Below are 21736 nucleotides of genomic sequence, written 5' to 3' on the forward strand. Positions count from 1 at the left end.
CCCTAACGCCAGCCCTGCCTTTTATATGCAGAAAAACAGTTGTGGCACAGGTGGGTCGTGGAGTTTTTATAGCATGTTGGGGGGCCCTCAGAAAGAAAAAGGTTGAGACCCCCTGCTCTGGATGACCAAAGCACTAGTAGGATAGGAGAAGAGGGGGCATGCACGTGAGACCCGATTTAGGGATGGGAGAATGAAAGTCTTATGAAGACTTTTTGTTGGTTTTGTTCCAAACTAATTTAAACTCCAACACTTGTATAAAGAGTTGGGAGAAAAGCTCTTTGGTCAAAGATTCAGCAGCCTGCTCCCCGTTTTTAAGAGCGGAGAGCGTTCCCACTCACAGCTCTGAGTCTTCCACTGAGACCCCCAGCAAAAACAGGAAAGGCTTGTCCTGCCAGGGGCTGCGAAGGCTAAAACAAGCAGGGAAAAACCGTAACCCTTGCAGGTGTCTCAACAGCCCAAAATGCAGCACCAGGGCTCCAGCCCAGCGATTTCCCTCCCCAAAGCCCCGCACCAGGAGGGAACCGCAACAGGGAAGAAGATAAACCCACAGAGGAAACTTACTGAGGACCAGAACTAACTCCTCTACTTCCCTTTCATCTCCCTGCCCCCTAGTCTTCCCCTCTCTTCCATCTCCCCATGCCTCCTCTGCCTCCCTCAAGCCACCTCCTCCCCTCCATCTCCCTGCCCCTCCTCTGCGTCCTGAGCCTCCATCTCCTGCTCCCCTCCATCTCCACAACCCTCCTCTGTTTCCACCAGCCACCTCCTCCCCTCAATCTTCCCTCCCCTCCATCTCCCCAACCCTGCCCTGCCTCTATCTCCCCCTGCCTTCCCGTCCCCTCCATCTCCCCACCCCTCTTCTGCCTCCCCCAGCCTTCCCCTCCCCTCCATCTCCCACCCCACCTCTGCCTCCTCCAGCCTCCCCCACCCCTTGTTCTATGATTAGATAACTGGCTCTGTGCATATGGGGAAAGCAATGGATGTGATATATCTTGAATTTAGCAAAGTTTTTGATACAGTCTCCCACAGTATTCTTGCCAGCAAGTTAAAAAGTATGGATTGGATGAATGGACTATAAGGTGGATAGAAAGCTGGCTAGATTGTCAGGCTCAAAGGGCAGTGATCAATGACTTGATGTCTAGTTGGAAGCCAGTATCAAGCAGAGTGCCCCAGGGGTCGGTCCTGGGGCTGGTTTTGTTCAACATTTTTATTAATGATCTGGATGAGGGGATGGATTGCACCCTTAGCAAGTTTGCAGATGACACTAAACTGGGAGGAATGGTAGATACGCTGGAGGGTAGGGAAATGGTCCAGAGTGACCTAGACAAATTGGAGGATTGGGCCAAAAGAAATCTGATGAGGTTCAACAAGGACAAGTGCAGAGTCCTGCACTTAGGACGGAAGAATCCCATTCACTGTTACAACCTAGGGACCGAATGGCTAAGCAGCAGATCTGCAGAAAAGGACCTAGGGGTTACAGTGGACGAGAAGCTGGATATGAGTCAGCCGTGTGCCCTTGTTGCCAAGAAGGCCAATGGCATATTGGGCTGCATTAGTAGGAGCATTGCCAGCAGCTCGAGGGAAGTGATTATTCCCTTCTATTTGGCACTGGTGAGGCCACATCTGGAGTATTGCGTCCAGTTTTGGGCCCCCCACTACAGAAGGGATGTGGACAAATTGGAGATAGTCCAGCGAAGGGCAACGAAAATGATCAGGGGGCTTGGGGGACACATGAGTTATGAGGAGAGGCTGAGGGAACTGGGATTGTTTTGTCTGCAGAAGAGAAGAGTGAGGAGGGATTTGATAGCTGCTTTCAACTTCCGGAAAGGGGGTTCCAAAGAGGATGGAGCTAGACTGTTCTCAGTGGTGGCAGATGACAGAACAAGGAGCAATGGTCTCAAGTTGCAGTGGGGGAGGGCTAGGTTGGATATTAGGAAACACTATTTCCCTCGTAGGGTGGTGAAGCACTGGAATGGGTTCCCTAGGGAGGTGGGGGAATCTCCTTCCTTAGAGGTGTTTAAGGGCCGGCTGGACAAAGCCCTGACTGGGAGGAGTCACGTAGGGATTGGCCCTGCTCAGAGCAGGGGGCGGGACTAGACAGCTCCTGAGGTCCCTTCCCACCGATACTCTGCCCCCCACCTCAGCCCGAGGGGCGGGGCGCGCCGGCTCAGGGCGGTTGCCATAGCAGTGCGCACACGCCGACAACACACGGCCCCTGGGCAAGGGGGGAAGTAGTTCCGGCTGGAGGGGAAAGTAGTTCCTTGGTGACGGTGCGCGACCTGACCGAAGGGGCTGAACCAAGCGGCATAGCGCCAATCACGGGGAACATTGCGAGGCGCGGAAGAATCTCACGCAGACTCCTCCCCTTCCGGTGGGGGAGAAGTGACCCAACATCTCCCTCCGCGCGGCAAGCGGGTGGCCTGGGCTCGGCGGCGGCAGCGAGGAGCGGAGGGAGCCGGACCGGGCCGGCCGGGAGACCCTTCCCCCTCCCCCGGCGGCGGGATGTTCAAGAACACGTTCCAGAGCGGCTTCCTCTCCGTGCTGTACAGCATCGGCAGCAAGCCCCTGCAGATCTGGGACAAGAAGGTACCGGGCCCGGGGGGGGAGCTCTGGGGGCTGGGCCCGGGGGGCCCTGCAGATCTGGGACAAGAATGTGCCGGGCCCGGGGGGGGGGGAGCTGGGCTGGGCCCGGGGGGGGCCCTGCAGATCTGGGACAAGAAGGTACCGGGCCCGGGGGGGGGAGCTCTGGGGGCTGGGCCCGGGGGGCCCCTGCAGATCTGGGACAAGAATGTGCCGGGCCCGGGGGGGGGGGAGCTGGGCTGGGCCCGGGGGGGGCCCTGCAGATCTGGGACAAGAAGGTGCCGGGGGCTGGGCCTGGAGAACTCTGGGGGCTGGGCCCGGGGGTCGGGGCCCCTGCAGATCTGGGCCAAGAAGGTGGCTGTGGGCTGGCCCCGGGGGCAGGGGGGCTCCTCCAATGCCCGGCACCACTTCCCAGGGGTGGTGGCAGCAAGAAGCCGCTAGTGGCTCTGATTTCTAGGGGAGGGAGGGAGGGTTCAGGTCCCTGGGAAACGTGTGTGTGTTGGGGGGGGGACATGGGCTGCTCCCCCCCGGGGCTTAGGGGCCTCAGTGCCATGTCTGTGCCCAGTCAGATCCGGAGAGGTCGGTAATCTGCTGTCCCTATGGCAACAAGCTGCCTGGCAACCTGCATCCCAGGCCTGGGCATCACTGGTTGCTTGGCAGGTTTATGGGGGGGCCTCTTCCGCTCCGGGACAGTTCCTGGAGGAGTGAGCCAGTTCCTGACAAGCTGCCCTCCAAATGGAATATGTCCTCATGTATGGGGCAGGGAGCCCAGCCCAGGACAGGGCTATCCTCTCTTGGGGGAAAGCACATTCACAAACCAATCTTCCTTTGGGTCTCAGTAAGGAAACTTGGGAGCTCCTGTTGTCTTGTAGGTCGTGTGTGTTACTTGTCCTTTGACATAGTTACTGGAGCCGGCTGTGAAGCATTCAAATACCATTGTTTAAAAGACTATATTTGATTGGAAGAGAAAGAATTGTAACCTTCTACTTTGCAGAGCCACTTCTGCAAATCCTAGCCAACTTCTGTCCCATCCATGTAGCTACTTCACAGCTCATCCTTTACAGGTGTGATGGAGGCTGCTGACTAAGTAGTAAGCAATGCATCTGATTTTCAGTTTTAATCAATAACCCCACCCCCTCCAACTCCTTCCCCAAAAAGAAATCAGGGGTTTACCTTGCATAACCCTAGAAATAGTTACTTGTATCTAAAGGCTTGTCTGCACAGAGGAGTAATGCAGACTGTGACGGTTTGATTTCTAAAGCTCACTGCTGTGTTGAACATTAATTGGTCCATGCTGACCCTGCTGGTGCCACTAAAGGTTCCCTAGAGCACTTTAAAATAATGCTGTTTGAAACAGTATTGCGTTAATGTGCACTAGAGAACATTACAAAGAGATTACTCATCATTACATTACTGTAATATATGCTATTGTATGTAACTATCACTCATTACCGTATATGAGAGAGCCCAGGAACCCCGCCACACACAGTTTTTGGGCAGCTATGTACAACTGAAAAATTCCTAAATACAAACACTGAAAAATAGAAGCCCTAATGATAAGCAGCAGCATACAGTGTTCTGAAATATAAGAAACAGTCCTCAGAACGTCTACCAGCTTTAATCCTCAATGCAGGGATCTTGTCCTTGTCCCAAGAGTGATTGTGTGTTAAGAAGGCAGTGTCTCTCCTTAGAAATACCAAGTTTAGTGTCTGCAGTTTTCTCTTTGACTCATACTGCACTTTGAGTTCCTTGAGAAGAAAAATTTCCCTCCGCACACTATAAAATATGAAGTAGTCAGTGTGAAATCTAGTTATTTGTATCTCATTTTCTAAAATTAAGTATCAGTTTCTACATCTGCCCCAAAATCTCCTTGCCAAATGTTGTGATCTGAAAAGAGCATGTTTCTATTATTAAAAGTTGAATTTTTCCAGTTGCTATACAAAAGACCCCCACAAACATGGGGTGCTAGCCATAGTGAAATAATTAAAGTGACTGTAAGCAATATGCTGTCAAATGGTCGAAGTAAACAACCTGGGGAAAAAATAGGTAATTATTTTTTGCTCTGTAAGTTACAGTCATCTTGGGTGTTACTTGGAACCGTAGGATGTCAGCCAAAGATGTTTTGTTTTGTTTATGTTCCTTTTAAAAATGGCCTGCAAAGGGCACTTAAAATGGTGTTTTTCCCCCTTTAGGATGTATAAAGAAGTCTTGAAAGTGTCTTTTAATTTTTCTACATAGAAATGGCAAGAATGTCAGCGTTAGCCTTTCCTGGTTTTGCTGCAATGCTTTTTAGGCCTCTGGGATGTCTGTCAGCTCTTGCAGGTGTTGAACCTTTAACAGAGACATCCCTTCCCCCAAAGTACTCATTAGTCACTGATGTTATGCAAAAATCAACCCCAAAATAAGTTAGAAACAGTCTGATTAAATCTCCTTTCTCCTCCCAATTGCTTCACTAGTCAGTCTCTTGTGACATCATAATTTCACTAGCTGTCCATTCACAAGACCTAAAATTCTAATGTAACTTCGCAGGCAGGAAAACATCTGTTATATGTATAAAACCATTTCAGGCCTTCTCTGTACATCACAGAGCAGCACAAAGAAAAGGGGGGTGGGGTGGGGGCAAGAGCGCAACTTTTTTCCTTTTTGAAGGTGCTCTTTAAATTGGAGGTGTGTTTTGTTACAGATGTCCCTTGTGCTGCTTCAGGGACGTGGGCTAAATATATTAAATAAAGCAAGGCCTGTTTGTGGTCTGACAGAGAGCCTGGTGGTGCTTTCAGAGTATACTACAATGGAATGTGTTGCAAACGCCTGTGAGGGCAAAGAAATAACGTTGTTTTTTTAACTGCTATTCAGCTAACATCTGTGCTGTAAGAAATGCTAGCTTTATAAGGCCTCAGTCATGCAACTTCTTGCAGGTGAGAAGGCTGCTGTGCCTGCCTGGAGCCTCATTGGGGTTAACAGCAGCAGTCTGTTCGCAAGCAGTTAGTTGCAGGATCAGGGCTGAAATAAACACAACAGATCTAGAGGAAGGCTGAGCCAGTGGATGCTGTGCTGTTCTAAGAAATACTTGTGCCCATAGGGATGATGTTAACCAGGAGGTTTATAAGCCTTTCTTTTTTCTTTTGTAATGGTCTCATTACAAAGTAAGGGCTCCCAAGTCTTGCATCTTGGCAGGGGGTTAGACTGGATGACCCTTGCGGTCCCTTCTAACCTATGGTTCTATGATTCGAAGACCTTTGTCTACACTACCAGGTAAGTCAACATAAGTTACACTACTCCAGCTATGTGAATAACGTAGCTGGAGTCGACGTAGCTTAGGTCAACTTACTGCAGTATCTACACCACACTGCAGTATCTACGCCACGCTGCGTCGACGGGAGATGCTCTCCAGTAGACTTACCTTACTCCTCTCGTACTGGAGTTGACAGAGCGCTCTGCGGTTGATTTTGTGGGTCTCCACTAGACCCGCTAAATCGACCCCCACCCCCCCAGTGTAGACATGGCCTAAGTGAGTGACAGCGCTGGTTAGAGATGGACAGTCTGGGTGGAAATTGTGAAAATGCTCTTACCTTGCCTGCTGACCCATTGTTCTCCCGAGCGCTGGGCCACTCAGATACTTGTCTGTCATGGTGAAGTCTGCTGAACTCTGGTCCAGCTTATTGTGATGGAGGGGTCAATGTCCATTGGAACTAGACTGAAGTTGGGACATTCCTCTCAACTGTGGCACCCTGCACAGCTGAGCCTCCGTTTCCATCTTACAACTACTCTTAAATTGCTCTTTTAATAATCTATTTTTAAAAGTAAATGGGTTTGTCACTTTCACCTGCACTCTTCTTCTGCTTCTCGTTAGGGGTCTTCAGAGATGTTTAGCATTTCCTGAAGATCCGGGTTCACTGTCAAGAGCTAGTAGTCTTGTTAGGCATTGTGTGTGTGAAGGAAACTGGCAACATAAAGTAAGCTGCACTGGTGTCAGCCCTGCTAAGGTTGTTTACATCAAGGATCTGTACTGGTGTAACTATGCTATTTTCTTAATGTAGATGGAGGGGGAGAGCAAAGACTCTCTAAACAACTTGGAAGCATTCGCTTTACAGAGACTAACATGGACACTGGAAACCTTTCCTTGATTATGCTGTGTGAACAGGGTGGCTTCCAGCTCCCCTTATGAGTTAGTTTTCATTCCTTCCCTTTCACCCCCCGGGCTGCAGTTAATCTCTCGGCAGGTGGTTTGGCAATGAGGCAGCTCTTTCACTCATCTGCTCTGTACTTAGCATCAAGCTCACAGACTTCGCTTCTGGAGTCCAAAGTGGGTGATGCTGCTGAAAATTGAAGTGGACATCCTTGGCTCCCTGAGATAGGGGAAGCGCTAGCTCAGTGGTTCTCAATCTTCTGCACTGGTGAGCCCTTTCACACAGCAAGCCTCTGAGTGCGACCCCCCCCCTTGTACATTTAAAACACTTTTTATATATCTAACACCATTATAAATGCTGGAGGCAAAGTGGGGTTTGGGGTGGAGGCTGACAGCTCACAATCCCCCATGTAATAACCGTGCGACCCCCTGAGGGGTCCCGACCCTCAGTTTGAGAACCCCTGAGCTAGCTGCTAACCCAGCACCATCCTGCCAGAACAGCCACCTGAGCCCCCTAAATACAGAATGTGTTTTCTAGCTCTTTTAGACTTTTTTGTGCAGAGCAGATCAGTCTTCAGATCACTTACCTAGGGAGTGCGTCCCCTGCCATTTCAGAGTCATCCGGGCCTTTCTGGGAGACCTGTTTTGCAAGGCACTGTCACTATCTCCATTTTAACACTTAGTTAATCAGAACCTCTCAATTCCTGAGCCCTTGGCTCTCGGATCTCAGGGGAACTCATTGCAAGTTGTTCTGCAGTGGATGGAAACCGTTCAAAGGAACTTATCAAATCAATTGATTCTCTGGATGATTTCGCCAAGTACGCAACTACTGAGATTTTCCTTAAATTGAAAGATAAAGATTAAAAGTTAGAGCATCTTCAAATGCCGTTCTCTAGCAATGCAGTGTATGCCAGTGTTTAGTATTCACCTGAATACCAAATAACTCGTGGAATCTGACCACAGAATACAAATGGCTGTTACTTGCATGGTTTCCCTGACCAATGTGGAAGGGACTGTTTTCTGGGAGCCACATTAGAAAACCCTGCTATAGCCCATGTATGGGTGGAATATCGCACAGTCAGACTAGCTTGATTCTTGAGGGAGAGGAGAATCTCTGCCTGCAGTGGTCAGGGGAATGGTGCTAGCAACAGTAGAGTATAAACACAGCAGTTGCTAGCATAGTTCCAGCCACAGATAATGACCTAACCATGTTTGCACTGATGCTGGACAGTAATTAAATACTTGTTGGTGCCTCTAGAGGTCGCCCTCAGCCTATTTAATTCACTATTCACCACTTGGACTGAACTTGAATTCTTCAATCAAGGGCTGAGTTAATTTTAAATTTCTCCAATCTTCTAGTTACACTGATCTAAGGTGTTACTAGTAACAATAGTAGGTAAAAAATATGTCATACGAAACGGATGTTTTTAAAAAGTTGATTGCGTCTCTTGAAGTCCAGCTATTTTTGAGTGTGTGAATAAGCATTTTATTGTCTTGAGTGCAGGCATGTTAATAATTAGTAAATTAGTGTAAATCAGAATAGGATTATCCATTTATATGGATGATGATATCCACAGTTGGATAAAATAGGACTTGATAGGATTTTTTTTCTCTCTACTTCCAAAAAAGTCATCTTTGGGTTGTGACAATGTATAGAAAATGTTAGCTCAAAATTAGTTTTTCTGGAAGTGTAACTTCTGAGCATTGAAAGTTACAACAAAAATCCCTTCACTTTAACTGCACTGGTCATTGCAGAGCATCTGCTGTAATCTATAGTTATAAACATTCTCTTTCCATGACATCGAGAGATCCCTCGCTGAGCAATGCTGCTGTAACCTATGAAATCAGTGTTAACTGTTATCAGAATGTCAGCCTCTGGGGGAGTGATATGCAAGGGGTGGGGTGTTAAGTAATAGTATCCAGAGCCTTTCAGCTGTCTTCTCTTCTGAGAGTCATAAGAACAGCCATATTGGGTCAGACCAAAGGTCCATCATCCCAGTATCCTGTCCTCTGACAGTGGCCAATGGCAGGTGCCACCCAAAGGGAATGAACAGAACAGGTTATCATCAAGTGAGCCATGCCCTGTCACCCATTCCCAGCTTCTGGCAAACAGAGGCTAGGGACACCATGCCTGCCCATCCTGGCAAATAGCCATTAGTCAGACTAGCTCTGGTTGATAAGCTAGTTCTGGTGACTCTTTAGAGGCCTTTGTGAAACAAGTTGGTTGTCCGCACACTTATCCCAGTTTTTAGGGGAGGTTTGGGGCTCAATGTCTGAGTGCCAATAGAGTTCTTTGGAGAAGGGTGTGTGTGTGTGATGCTGCTCTCTCTGTGTACCCCACGTTGGTTTTGATAGGGTAGGAGATGAGTTGATTAGCTAGCAAACTATTGTTGTTTTGTAGAGTAGTCTACTTCATCTCTAAATGTTAGCATCCCAAATTCTTTGTAATTCTTAATATATGCTGCCCTTGGATGCATACCGTGACTATGCCCTCCGCCTGCTTCGCTGTCTCATCCATGCTTTTCTCTGTTGTCCTGCCTACCTTATATCTTTCCTCTTGTCTCTTCATCCTGCTCCTAGGAATGTTGTATGAGAAGAAACGCATTCCCTCTGTAATCCTTCAGTGTATCTCTTGCGTTCGGAGAGAGAAACTGGCTTTCATGGACCATGACTAGTCAATTCACGTTGCACTAAATTGACCTGGTGGCAGAAGGAAAAGAACAATCTTTTACTAGTCAAATATTGATTAACTAATGAACTATCATCCATACTGGGAGTCTCACTGAACCTTCCCTATCTCCACTTTTCATCACTAAGAAATCTTGGGCTACCAATGGTACAGTCTTGGGATTACCAATGGTTAAGCTCCTTCGTTTTCAGTTTAAAGCAATTTTTTTTACCAAAAAAATCCCAGGTTTTACAGAAAGTATTGTTTTGTCTCTGATTTTCACCCTACTGTCCTTCAAATATATAAAAAAAACTTGTTTTATTAGGAAAATAAAATACATTGCATAAGATGTGTATTACAATAATGCATCAGTCTGTGTATATGCAAAGCCTTCTGTTGAAGTACGGCTCTGTATTAGTCTAGAAGATAAACACAATAAATAAGCAGGCACGCAGGCAAGCTCTGAAGTGCGTGCGCATCTGAATGTCCTGATGAATCTCATGCCCGCCACATACACATTTCAGCTACATGCAAGACTATAGGAGAATGGGTCTTGGAAAAGACTCTTTAAAAAGCTTGCTGCGAGCCTCCGCTATGCAGGACTTTGGGAAGTTACACTGAAGGACTTCACATAAGACAGTGAGTGTTTAAATATTTTTAAATATTGGGCCCAATTATTAAATGTTAATATAGTTCTAAGTCTACAACAGTAAACTGTTTATTCAAACACAAAGTTTTATTTGGGGTTTGAAGGGATATTGTTTTTCTAAACTCAGAAGTGGCAGCATTGTGTTTTGAGTTCTGTTTTAGCTCTGCAGCAAACCGCACTGAATTCTGTTAAAGCATTCATCTACTGGATACTTTTTTCCCCTGTCCTTTCTCCACCAAACTAAACCCTGATATTTACCCAGAACAATCTTTAGTAGTTTTTTTGCACCGATTTTTCAGCTGTTTTTGTTATGGTGGTAATAAACACTGATAAATTCCCAGGAAAAATTAAATAAAATCAAAACCGAAAACAAAGGGGCCTACCATGGTGAAAGCTGTAATGTAGCCTGCGAGCAGGTATTCTTACCACTGCTCTCTAAGCTGGCTAACCATGGTACTTTCCCAGTGCTCAATCAGCATGTTGCATCCTTGTTTCCAGGATTTAATTTCGATAGAGCCTATTGCTGCTGCTAATATAGAGAACTCCACATTAGTCTTCTAATGGATGATTCCAGTTGCAGCTGACAAAAACATCAAATCATCTGAACATTGCCATGTTAGTTTCTTTTAGACAGACATATAAATAAATGGGAGATGTATTTGGTGCAGAAGAGGCATAGGATTGAAGAACAGGAATACGCTGCTATCCCTTGAGGAGTCTCTCTCTGGCATCTTAACATCTTCTTTATCTGTGATGGCTCGGAATAGGATTAAAAACATGGTCTGTCAGTCCATGCTAGCATTCCTACCACTACCAGCATCCATTTCAGGTGATCTGAATAGAAACATCCTTAAAGACCAGAGAGAGGTGGGCTCCTGTTTGCCGTTCTTATTTCTCTTTTAGCAAACACACGCATTATTATCCACTATAGGTCCATCTAGAGCAACTGACTCAGCAATTTGCAGATGAATTGCTGGTTTTGTAAATCATTTTATTACCTATGACTGGAATCCTCCCATTAGATGTTTAATGTGGTTCTGTATTTTAGCAGCAGAGTGGTGCTCTCATGGATTCACAGGGTTGCAATGTGCTGACTCTGCACGAGGAAGTGGGTGATTTAATTAGCAGAAGTACCTTTAAATGCAGATCTTGTGTTTTTTAATGTGGAACGAGCTTTTTCGTTAAAAAATGAACTCTCAAATCCTGAGAGTCAGCATAAGTTGGCTGTTGAGAAGAGTAAGCGTGAGTTACTGTGCCAGTTCCTATTCTGGCCTTCCTGCACTGTGCAGGGACCTGGCTGTGAGTAACTTTACTGGATCATTGGAGAGCTCATATCACCTCTAAGTCATGGGTTTTTTTCCCCTCTAGCCATACTCCATTATTAGTGTGACTTAAAACAAGCTTTCTTCATCCGTTGCTGCTGTTTGCCTGAGCGCACCAGGCGGCAGTGTCCAGCCCTAGCAATGGGCAGTAACACACAGGAGGTAAAAGTCCTGTAAGTGGAGAGGGTGTTCTGGGTGTGGATGCACTGGCCTGCAGGAGTCACGGATTAATGAGGGAAGAAATAGACCTGGGTTTCCTGTAGCTTTTGCTACAACCTTGCATTCCTTTCCCTGGTTTGGTTTAACTTAGTACTTGTCTGGCTTGAGCATTCTTTGGGCCTTCATATACTAGGCTTAAATGCATCAGAGTGACTCAGCAGGCAGTTTGCTGTGTATTGATGTGCTTTGGCAAGGTACTGTTTCTGGCCTCTGACGTCAGCATCTGGGAAGATGACATTGGACCTTGCGGACTCTCAGTGAAGGCGTTTGCTGGCAGCGTGTCCTGTAGTAGTAATTGCAGTTATAGTTGCATGGGATGACGGAAGGAGGCCATCTGATTTCTGCATGTGACTGCCGAGAGGCGTTCTTGTGAGATGTCTTTCTAGCGTACTCTTGTGGGCTGGGAGATCTCGCCTGCTTTTCAGGAATGACAGTTGTCTTTCATCTCTCCCGTGGCTAACGAACTGTTCCACTTTCTCTTGTTCTAGGTGCGGAATGGCCATATCAAAAGAATCACCGATAACGATATCCAGTCACTGGTGCTGGAGATTGAAGGCACCAACGTCAGGTAGAGTAAGAGGCCATTTTTTCCCCTAACATGCTATGGGCCGTTAGCTCCTCAAACAGAATGAATGATCATGGTGCCACTTCAGTCATCTTGTCTTTCCCAAAGACTATTAATCTCCGCCCCAGGCTTATTGATGAGATTCTTCTCTATCAAGTGGCCCCTTCTGTAGCACCGTTATGGCATGGCCCGTTCTAGCTCTGTTTTTATTCCCAGACATTTTGGTTTTTGCTGGAGCTTTTAAAATGCTTATAGAGCTCTGGATGCAAACCGAGCTCTCTGACCGTCAGTGATGTCTTCCCTCTCTCAGCAAGTCCTAGTAATATCCAGGTGTTCTCTTTTTCGCCTTATAGAACTTGCGTTTCTTATTAGAGACAATCTGGGGCATTGTAGCCCAAGGGTTATCTAGTGCCAGGGGAGAGCTGAATTGTAGCAAAAGCAATGCACTGTCTCTTGCATCTGGTTGTCCTAAGACCCACTCGTTCCCTCAGTGAAAGATTTGCAGCAGGAAGCTGAAATAGAAGAGGCTTTTGTTTACAAGACACACGGATTTTAGAGCTTGTCAGACCTTTGGTCTAAAGTTGTGGGGCTGTTCGGCTCTAACTCTTCCTTAAATGTGCAGTGCTTGAGAGTTGCTGCTCTATTGTTGTGGGGGCGCTGCCTGCTTAGATCAAGCCCACAGCACTAGACTCCCTCAGCCCTTGAAGTGTGAACGGAAGCTCTCATGATAACCGCAGAGTGTCCTATTAACCTGGTGGGGAAGGAAGAGTGTATTTGAACTGAATGGTGGTTTTGTCCTAGTCCTCCCTACCCACTGGAGTGGAACAGTCCAGTCTTTCACTGAGGCCCCCACTGGTCCGATCTGCCTGGCTAGGTGTGTTCGGGTGATCTGATTGGCTGAGCACTCCTTAGTACTCCATATGAGCAAAGGGTAGTGAACTGGTGCACTGTGTGAAATTGCAAAGGGGTCGGCAGAGCATAGCGCATCCATGCAAGATAGTAACCAGAAGAGTGTCTCTAAGTGGCCTGCAATTTTTACCTCTGCTAGTGACTAGGAGACAGACAAAGGGGTGGGAGCTTCAGACCATCCAAGTTATATGGAATCAGTTAAACCCTGTGGTTTGTGCACTCCTTAAACCTGGAAAGCTTAATCTAATATAAGGGCTTCCTGGCTAACTCCTCTTGCACATGGATCTGTCTCCGAATGTGCCCTATTGATACATCTGCCATGTACCAGGCTAGAAATATTGTGTCTGTCTCTCCCTCCCAGTACCACGTACATCACCTGCCCTGCTGACCCAAAGAAGACACTGGGCATCAAACTGCCCTTCCTGGTGATGATCATTAAGAACCTAAAGAAATACTTCACCTTTGAAGTGCAGGTGAGTGGGGTACCATTCAGAGCTGCCTCAGTAGGGGTTAGAGAGGGGAGTATGCCCCAGTCCCCAATAACTGCTGGGTATAAAGAGAGTCTAGAGACTCCAGCACTGTAATATCTGAGCACTTTGCAGAAACTAATGAATCTGTTCTTCTCACTTCTGTGAGAGAGAGAGAAATATTATCCCTGTTTGACATTGGCCCTAAGCAGTGGTGGCCTAGTGGACAGAACACAGGACTGTGACTCAGAGGCCTGGGTTCTATTCTTGGCTCACCTGCTATTCTCCTGGTGACTGTGGACAAGTCATTTCTCCTCTCTGTGCCTCAGTTTCCCAATCTGTAAAATGAAGCACTTTGAGATCTGCAGATGAAAAGCATATAGAAGAGCCAGGGAGGATTATTATGGTGATGAAGTGACTTGTCCAAGGTGAAACAGGTAGTCTGTGGCAGAGCCAGATCTCCTAGTCCAGTGCATCAACCACAAAATCTTCCTTTTTTTCCCCCCCCGTCAACCCCTTAGTATCAAGCCCTCTCTACCATTGCAGCCTGATCCCATGAGTCTTGTGGCTCAGAGTTTAGGGGCACCAGTCAGGCCATGAGAGAATGTAGTGACCATGTTTGAAACCCAGGTTTTCATGTTGCATCTAGGCACTGACTTATAAATGTTCTAGCTGTAAAGTGGAGGGGAAAGTCCTGTCCTACAGAACCTCCTAGAGTCTGACTCTGGGTTGGAGACTGCCTGTCTTGAGTGAACTCTGTATCTCCTGACAGGCTGTCTTTTTCCTCTGCATCAGGTGTTGGATGATAAGAACGTGCGCAGGCGCTTCCGGGCAAGTAACTACCAGAGCACAACCCGGGTGAAACCCTTCATCTGCACCATGCCCATGCGGCTGGATGATGGCTGGAACCAAATTCAGTTCAACCTGTCCGATTTCACACGCCGCGCCTATGGCACGAACTACATCGAGACCCTGAGGGTCCAGGTAGGAGCTAGGCCAAGCTGCTGCCAGGGAGCCTACTTCTGAGAGGTCAGGGCTCCCCGCTCTCCATAGCCGTAGAGATCATGCCCTGCAGTCTCCTTTCTTGCTAGCCAGGAGATTGGGCTGCTGGAGTCCAAGCAGAACAGGCGCCTGGACTCCACCCCGTTTGGCTTCTTAGCTAGTTACCTGTCTTAACTGTGCTAGTGACTTCATGTATTAGTGATGGGGGACTACACTGGGCCTCAGCCCTTCCCCACTCTTAATTCAGCTGCTTCTCAGATGATGGAACTAGCTTCATGCATGGTCTCTTCCCACCAGCCTTCAGCTACATGAGGAAGCTGGGGAGATGCTTTCTCTGGGGTCTGGTGATATTTAAGTCTATTTGGGATGCCAGGCACACATCTGACAGTGGGCTGGCAGCCCTTATTCTCATTCCTATGCAGGGAAATCCTAAGGAGGGGTGGAATTGCTGTTTTCTCCTCAGCAACAGTGAGGACTGATAAAGAAAGGAGCAGTAGGGAGCAGAGAGGGGGGTAATTGTGAGGAACCTTGTGTCATCTGGCAGCCAGTGCAGAGCTGATCCTGTGGAGTCTACAGTGCTCTGCCCTGATCTCTTTAGCCAGCTCCCAGACACGTGCCATCTACTGAATGTGTTCCTGAACAATGAAAGGTGCTAGTATAGGACCGAGCAAGAACCAGCTCTGCTACCATCTCCGAGCCTGTGCCAATCACATGAGCAACAGTGCTGGAAACTCTGAAAGATGTTCCGACCCAATTAGACACTGCTTCCCAGGCTCTCGCCCTCCCTAAACAGCTACCTTGCTGTTTATCATGACCCTTTTTCAGTCAGTTTTCAGCCCAGGTAACAGTACTTGAGATTTCATGAGACACTGGAACATCCAGCTATAAAAACCAAGAGCATGATGGGTGACTAGGACACTTCAGAAGAGGGTGGAGGAGTTGCTGCTACCTTTTAAAGCTGCTAGGAAGAAAGATGGGGGAATAGGATACCCCCAGGAAGACTTGACAAGGCCTCTGGGGCAGTCAGCAGATCAGCGTAATGCCTGCAGTACTGATCACCAAAGTGGATTTTCTGGATCTGGGATTCTTAGATGATGGGAGAGTTCCGTAACTGATGTGTTGCAAGCCAAGCCACCGTCAAGCTGGAGGGGAGAAGTATAAAGAGAGGATGTTAAAGATGCAGCCAATTCTCTCCGTCTTTCCATCACCAGATCCATGCGAACTGTCGCATCCGGAGGGTGTATTTCTCTGACAGACTCTACTCGGAGGATGAGCTTCCAGCTGAGTTCAAGCTGTACCTTCCTGTTCAGAACAAGGCCAAGGTGAGCTAGCCTGATGAGGAGGGAGAAGTGGGGAAGCAGCAGCTAGGGCCATCACAAAAATCTCTCTCCTTTGTGTAGCATTTCCTCTCCCTCCTGAGGTTTTAGCAATAAGAGGCCTCCACATAATATTTGTATCAGAAAAGCATTTCCCCTTTGCTCACGGTAGGGAACATGCCCTTGCCACTTATGCCAATCACTGGCTCCTGACTATTAAAATCAGCAGCAATATCTCCAATTGTTTACTGATTGGCAGCCTTGCCCGGGAAGCAGAGCACTGAAGTTGATGGAGTCTCGGTTCCTTTCCCCGCCCCTAGAAAGAGGCCTTCCAGATTTCGTGGGGAAGGGAGTGTGCGGGATGGTTCCCCTGCTGTTGTCTGTGCTCCTCCTGTTCTGGGGTTGAACCCCAGAAGCTGCCACTCTGTTGCTGGTGAGAGATGATAGAATTGCTGCCAAACTGGCTGTTGCTGATGACCTCATCCAAGCAGAGGTGCTAGCCTCTGTTTCCTCGTTCCCTGGTCACTTACCTTCTCTCCCATAGAGTTTCACTCTGATTCCTGTCCCTGCCTGACTCTGGGAGCATCATTGCTGTGGAAGGGGAAGAAGGATGAGTGTGTTGCCTTAGAGTAGGGAGAGGTGCTGCAGTGCCCTTGGGGTGCGTGGGAGAGGAGCCCGCTGGATCAGTCTCCAGTGATCAGTCTAGTTTCAGGATCAGTATTGAGGGGCTTTATAGATAAATGTCCAGCCCTCCTTCGCCAGACACCCTCATGATGAAAGCACTTCTGGGTTGGGCAGAATAAGACAGATGGGGAGGAACTTGGAGGAACTTCTCAAGGGAGTGCATCTTCTCTCCCCGCCCCAAGGAGACTGATGTTTATTTAGGGGTAGGTCGAGGGCTGTGTTAACGATCGCATGCTGCAAAGGTCATGGCAATAGCATGTGGCCAGCAATGAGGGTAGTGTAGGGCTGCCAATGGAGCAGTCCCTTCTGTACAGTCACACGCAGCACGGGGCACGGCGGAATAGGAGTGTCAGATGCTGGTCGCCTAATACTGTCTCCTTTGTGCCCCCTCAGCAATAAACTGCATTGGAAAGACACACGAGAACGCGCCATGGCTCGGTATGAACATGAAGGCAGGTGGAGGAGACTGTCCTAATGAAACACAATTAGCTAAATTCACTCTGCATAGGGTAACTATTGAATAATTTGGTATCCCTTTCCTGGGCAGGACACAACTAACCATGTAATAATACTGGAATTGCATTGTACGTCCATAGGTAGCACAGAATCAGAGTATTTATCTGGCTGTTCCTAAAAGCGGAGTCTAAACACTGCGAGTGACGCGGTACCTAATCTTTGCCTCGCTTGGGGGAGTTACCAAGTCAATGAGAGTAGCGTGTCTGAAGAGAGGATCTGGTGTGGAATTACAGGGTTAAGTGTGCCCTCTCAAAGATACCAATGTGTTTTTCCTTTCCTGGTTTTCCATCTTTATTTTATATGTGCTCTAAATATGGATGTAATACTCACACTTTGAAAGTTTATTAAACATTTTGATTCTGTTTGTAAGTGTGTCCAGGCATCTCCCTCCTTTGATGGTGCTCTTTCACTCACAGATGGTTGGACTTAAAAAGCTCTGAGGAATCGCTTTAGCAGCCCAGATGTTACTATTGCCTCTGAATTCCACTTGGCAGCCTGCTCCCCAGAGCCCCAGCAGTGCTGTGGCTAGAGGTGCACTAGCCACATCATACAGGGCAACTTCAACCTTGTGGGCAGAATCTACCCAAGGGTGGCTCTCCATGTGGACTGCTCATCCCTGAAGATGGGTCTGTACCCTTCATGTAAGTCTCTTATAAATAAGCCAACTTTCTCAGGAGCCGCAAATCAGTCGGTTTTATCTGCACACGATGGAAAGATTCACTCGGTTATCTGTATATTTATAGAACCTGTTCTAGCTCTGACTAGCCTTCTCAGGAGCCGCAAATCAGTCGGTTTTATCTGCACACTATGGAAAGATTCACTCGGTTATCTGTATATTTATAGAACCTGTTCTAGCTCTGACTAGCCTTCCAACAGCCACTTCTAGGGAAGGGCACAACATAACATAAACATTAACAGTTGCTCCTTTCCTTTGGAGCTTTAGCAGAGCAGCTGAACAGGAGCTAAAGCAGCGTTTTCCTGTTCTAAACCAGCCTTTTTCCTCTCTCAAACCAATCTGGATGAGTGTTGTTTCCATTCTATGTCAGTCTTAACAAAATGTGAGCAAACTTATGTCCGTAATGCAAGCTAAGCAGTGACAGACAGACCTTCTCTCCCTGGGTCTAATGGGGGAGGTGGCTTTTGACAAGGAGGCTGAAATTTACCCCCTCAGAATTGCTTGTAGAGCACTTCCGGCAGGAGACATCTGGGGGTGTTCTAACAACGGAATTCCCAGGTAGCTTTGATTAATAAATGAACGTGGGAGCGGATATAAAAGATGGGAGGCATCAATCCTGCATTGACACCCTTAGTCTTGGCTTCAGACTTGTTTCATTCCCGCCCATCTGCTCAGTGCCAAGTCTGCCCTTAATGAAGTTCATCTGTAATCCCTCCAGACACATTTACTGAGCTTGCCCAAGGCCGCACTTGACTGCCCCTGTACCCCATCTCCACAGAGTCGGGGGACGACACAACAGGGCTCAGGAGGGAGGGAGCTTGAAGCTGCTGCTGTGTCTGAACTTGTTGATTTACTTAAAAGGGCAGCATACTTAAAGTGGGGTCAATGTACTTAAAAGGGCAACGCGCGTCTCTGTCTCGCACACATGGTGTGTGTCTCTGTCACCACCCAACACACATTTGTGGTGGTGGTGTAACTTCTTGATACTTCTTTCAAAGTGTTGTTTTACTGTTTTGACTGGTTTATGTATTTCATAAGTTTTTTCTCTTATGCTTAAATTTAATTATTTGAGTAGTGAGTTCTCAAGTGCCTAATCTGTCCTGGCTGGAGTAATTATCCCTATGGTAACTTTAAATAAATAAATAAATATCTATCTATCTAGGTTTTTGGTTTCTACTGGTGGCGCACATCTGCACATTACCTCGATATTGGTGCACATAACAAAATTCATTCCATACATAGGTGGAGAAAATTAGAGGGAACACTGCCCTGAGCTGATCTTTGTCTTCAGTGGGATGCCATCCTAACTCATTCTTCCTGCTGGAATAAACTGATGGCCACAAAGTTTCGCAATAGTTTTAATGGAAACCAAAAGATGATAGAATTTTCCTATTTGTGTTGGTGCTGCTGCAGGTGTAAATGGTCCTTCCCTTTTGGGTCAGACAACATTGGATTCACAAAGTGTAGTTCAACCAAGCGCCTCTCCTAGTGCTGCTCTCTGATGGCTGCTTTAGCTGTCATCGGACAAGAGGGAGAACTTGATAGCACCATCCAACAGGGACTGAGTACGCTGGCATGTAACAGCCTTGATCTCTCAGGACTAAGACACGCAGTAGGTCTTCTCCTGAGAGAAGACATGCACCAGAATACTTACTAGTGTTAAAGGTCCATCCTTAACCGCTGGTCAGTAGCTCAGTATCTTAGGCCCAACCAGGCTATGCTCTGCTAAGAGCTCTCGCTGTGACTGGTGCTCGTGGGTGCAGGAGGGAAGGTAGCAGCTCTGGTATCAATCACTTCCATGAATATTTCTGTCAATAAATGTTTTGTGCAGCTGTACAAGGTAACTATCGAATGAGCGTTCTCTTGGGTTCCCCTCTGCTGGGTTACACGAGAGCCTGGGTTCAGATGGCAGTGACACCTCGGGAAAGGAAGGAATTGGCTGTCCTGCAAAGCAAGCCAGCAGAGGGAACGGAAATCTAAAATACTCTTGCTAATTCCTACTTTCTGGGGCAGCCAGCTCCTTCCTCTGGTTTCTAATCTTTATTGCACGTTAAGAGCATAAGGGAAAGCCCCAGCGAATACCAAACCAACATCTCAAAGGCTTTCACCCCAAGGCAGAGCAGATTCTTTCCCAAAGAGATGAGTTTTCCTTGCCTCCACACACTTCCAGAATCCTCATGTTCTCTTTTTATCGGCCAGGGAGCCTGCTCTTTGATCAGTCCTGTAAATGCTAAGAGCCTGTTTTCTACATCAAAGGCGAAGCTTCCTTTGAAATCTCAGCTGTGGAAAGCGCTTAAGCGTGGAGGTCGCAGTGCGTTGTACTGTAACCGATCAGTGGGAGAGCAATCTTCCCCCTTCCCTGCTTCACCTTGTGACAGGGGGAGATAGACTCCAGTTCCTTTCTCAGGCACCGGGTCATTGCTTGATCACATGGGGAAATTGACCGTCATGTCTATGGTGCTGTAGCTTCCTGTGTGAACTCTAGTGCAGGATAAAAGTGACTATTTTGGAATAACTATTCTGCAGTGCTGGTTAACTTCCCTGTCTAGACAAGTGCTCAGTGCTGGCTTTTTGAGACTGAGGCTGCTGTATCACACACCTGTGTGCCTGCGGGATAGAATAATGTTTGTGTTGCTCGGGCTGCCCTTGTGTGGTGCTGGAAATACCTGCACTCGTAGCCGGTTTTGTGCTGGGGGATTCATGCTGCAAAGACTCACTTGAGTTACAGCAGCTGTTGCCAATGACGCTCCTGTTTTAGCCTCGTTTCCGGCAGGTCTGAAGAGACAAGTGACTTGCCCGAGAATGCCCAGCGCGTCACGGCTCAACAGTTCACCCAAGCAGCAAGCTCTTCCTGGCTCCCAGGCCTCTGCTGCGCTCCTTAGGATGCACTGCTGCCGATAGCAGACTGCATTGGAGTATTTGATCTCAAACTGGATTAAATAGCATCTGTGTTTGTGCATGTGCATCCACACTTAGGTAAGCTCCTAAGCTTCCCACCCAGCTGTGTCCAGGCTGGCTTCTTCATGCATATGCCCTCTGGAGGGAGGTCCTTAGGGGTGAAGTAGGGCCCAAGTCAAATCCCTGCGAAAGAGCTGTTGGTCCTCTGCTACTATTCTTCTTGCTTTGAGCCGAGCCAGGGTCAGTAAAACTCTCTCCAAAACTCTGCCCTTGTTGCTGCTGATCACCAGCAGAGGTCTGTTGAGCCTCATGAGGATGATCCCAGTCAGCCAAGCTTGTTGAAACCTAGCACAATGGGGCTTGGATAGGGTGACCAGATGTCCCGATTTTACAGGGACAGTCCTGATTTTGGGGTCTCTTTCTTATATAGGCTCCTATTACCCCCCCACCCCCGTCCCGATTTTTCACACTTGCTGTCTGGTCACACTAGGCTTGGAGCTTGTGGTCTTTAAGTGCTAGCTACCATGAAGACCAATAACCAAAACCTTTCATGCCATGCATTACCACTAGCAGGTAAAAAGCAGTCAAACCCCATGGGGAAATACCACCGTGGTCAGCTGGAGATTGTTTAAAAAGTCACAGCAACCTGGAACTGTAAAGCAATGCGTATGTGAATCGCAATGGCCCCTTCCGTAGCTGGTCACTATCTTGCTGTTTGATCTCTCTTCTGCAGGCTGCCATCCTCCCAGATTGGGATCAGGATCTAGCTGCCTTCGTTCTGCGCAGAGCCTTTATTCAGTTGGGTGTACTATGTGTTTGGGGCATAAGAAAAGGTTTCTGCCTAATCTCTCCTTAAAAGTTTTGGATATTAGCCGGGGTATTGTGCTGGGTAGTTGCCTGCCTGAGCCGCTAGGCCTCATCTCCTCTTGTCTTGGCGATAGTAGCCAGACGTGCTTCAGGAACGGTCAGGCCTATCTCTGCTTGCTGCCTCCTTCTCCAGTCCCGACACGCTGGTAGCATCAGGACTCTTACCCCCTATGAATCCCTGAACATCTGTCCCCTGGCGATTCTCCAAAGGGAGCTTCCCTCATACGGTTATAAATTCTTACAGATGTAGTGCACTGAGCCAGGAGAGTGGACTC

General features: G+C 47.7%; 1 protein-coding gene across 3 annotated transcripts; it reads left to right on the top strand.

Annotated features, from left to right (window-relative positions):
- The first annotated feature begins 2288 nt into the window (after nt 1-2288).
- Nucleotides 2289-17389, top strand: CFAP20 (cilia and flagella associated protein 20). 3 transcript variants are annotated; one of them, XM_044987786.1, is made up of 6 exons: nt 2300-2583; nt 12050-12129; nt 13397-13508; nt 14298-14486; nt 15716-15826; nt 16898-17389. In XM_044987786.1, the coding sequence occupies exons 1-6, from the start codon at nt 2500-2502 to the stop codon at nt 16901-16903; spliced, it is 582 nt and encodes a 193-aa protein (XP_044843721.1). In that variant the 5' UTR covers nt 2300-2499; the 3' UTR covers nt 16904-17389. The 3 variants fall into 3 exon arrangements, with proteins under 3 accessions (XP_044843720.1, XP_044843721.1, XP_044843722.1); XM_044987787.1 differs by lacking the exon at nt 2300-2583 and adding an exon at nt 2839-2855; XM_044987785.1 differs by lacking the exon at nt 16898-17389 and having other exon boundaries at nt 2289-2583; nt 15716-15835.
- Nucleotides 17390-21736: the final 4347 nt, after the last annotated feature.

The sequence above is a fragment of the Mauremys mutica genome, chromosome 14, assembly GCF_020497125.1.
Source record: "Mauremys mutica isolate MM-2020 ecotype Southern chromosome 14, ASM2049712v1, whole genome shotgun sequence".
Classification (NCBI taxonomy): domain Eukaryota; kingdom Metazoa; phylum Chordata; order Testudines; family Geoemydidae; genus Mauremys; species Mauremys mutica.

Excerpts from the sequence above, each read along its gene's own strand:
- CFAP20 (XM_044987785.1), top strand. The coding sequence starts at position 2,500 with ATGTTCAAGAACACGTTCCAGAGCGGCTTCCTCTCCGTGCTGTACAGC. Across the intron at positions 2,584-12,049 it reads TGCAGATCTGGGACAAGAAG|GTGCGGAATGGCCATATCAA; the intron begins GTACCGGGCCCG and ends CTCTTGTTCTAG. Across the intron at positions 12,130-13,396 it reads ATTGAAGGCACCAACGTCAG|TACCACGTACATCACCTGCC; the intron begins GTAGAGTAAGAG and ends TCTCCCTCCCAG.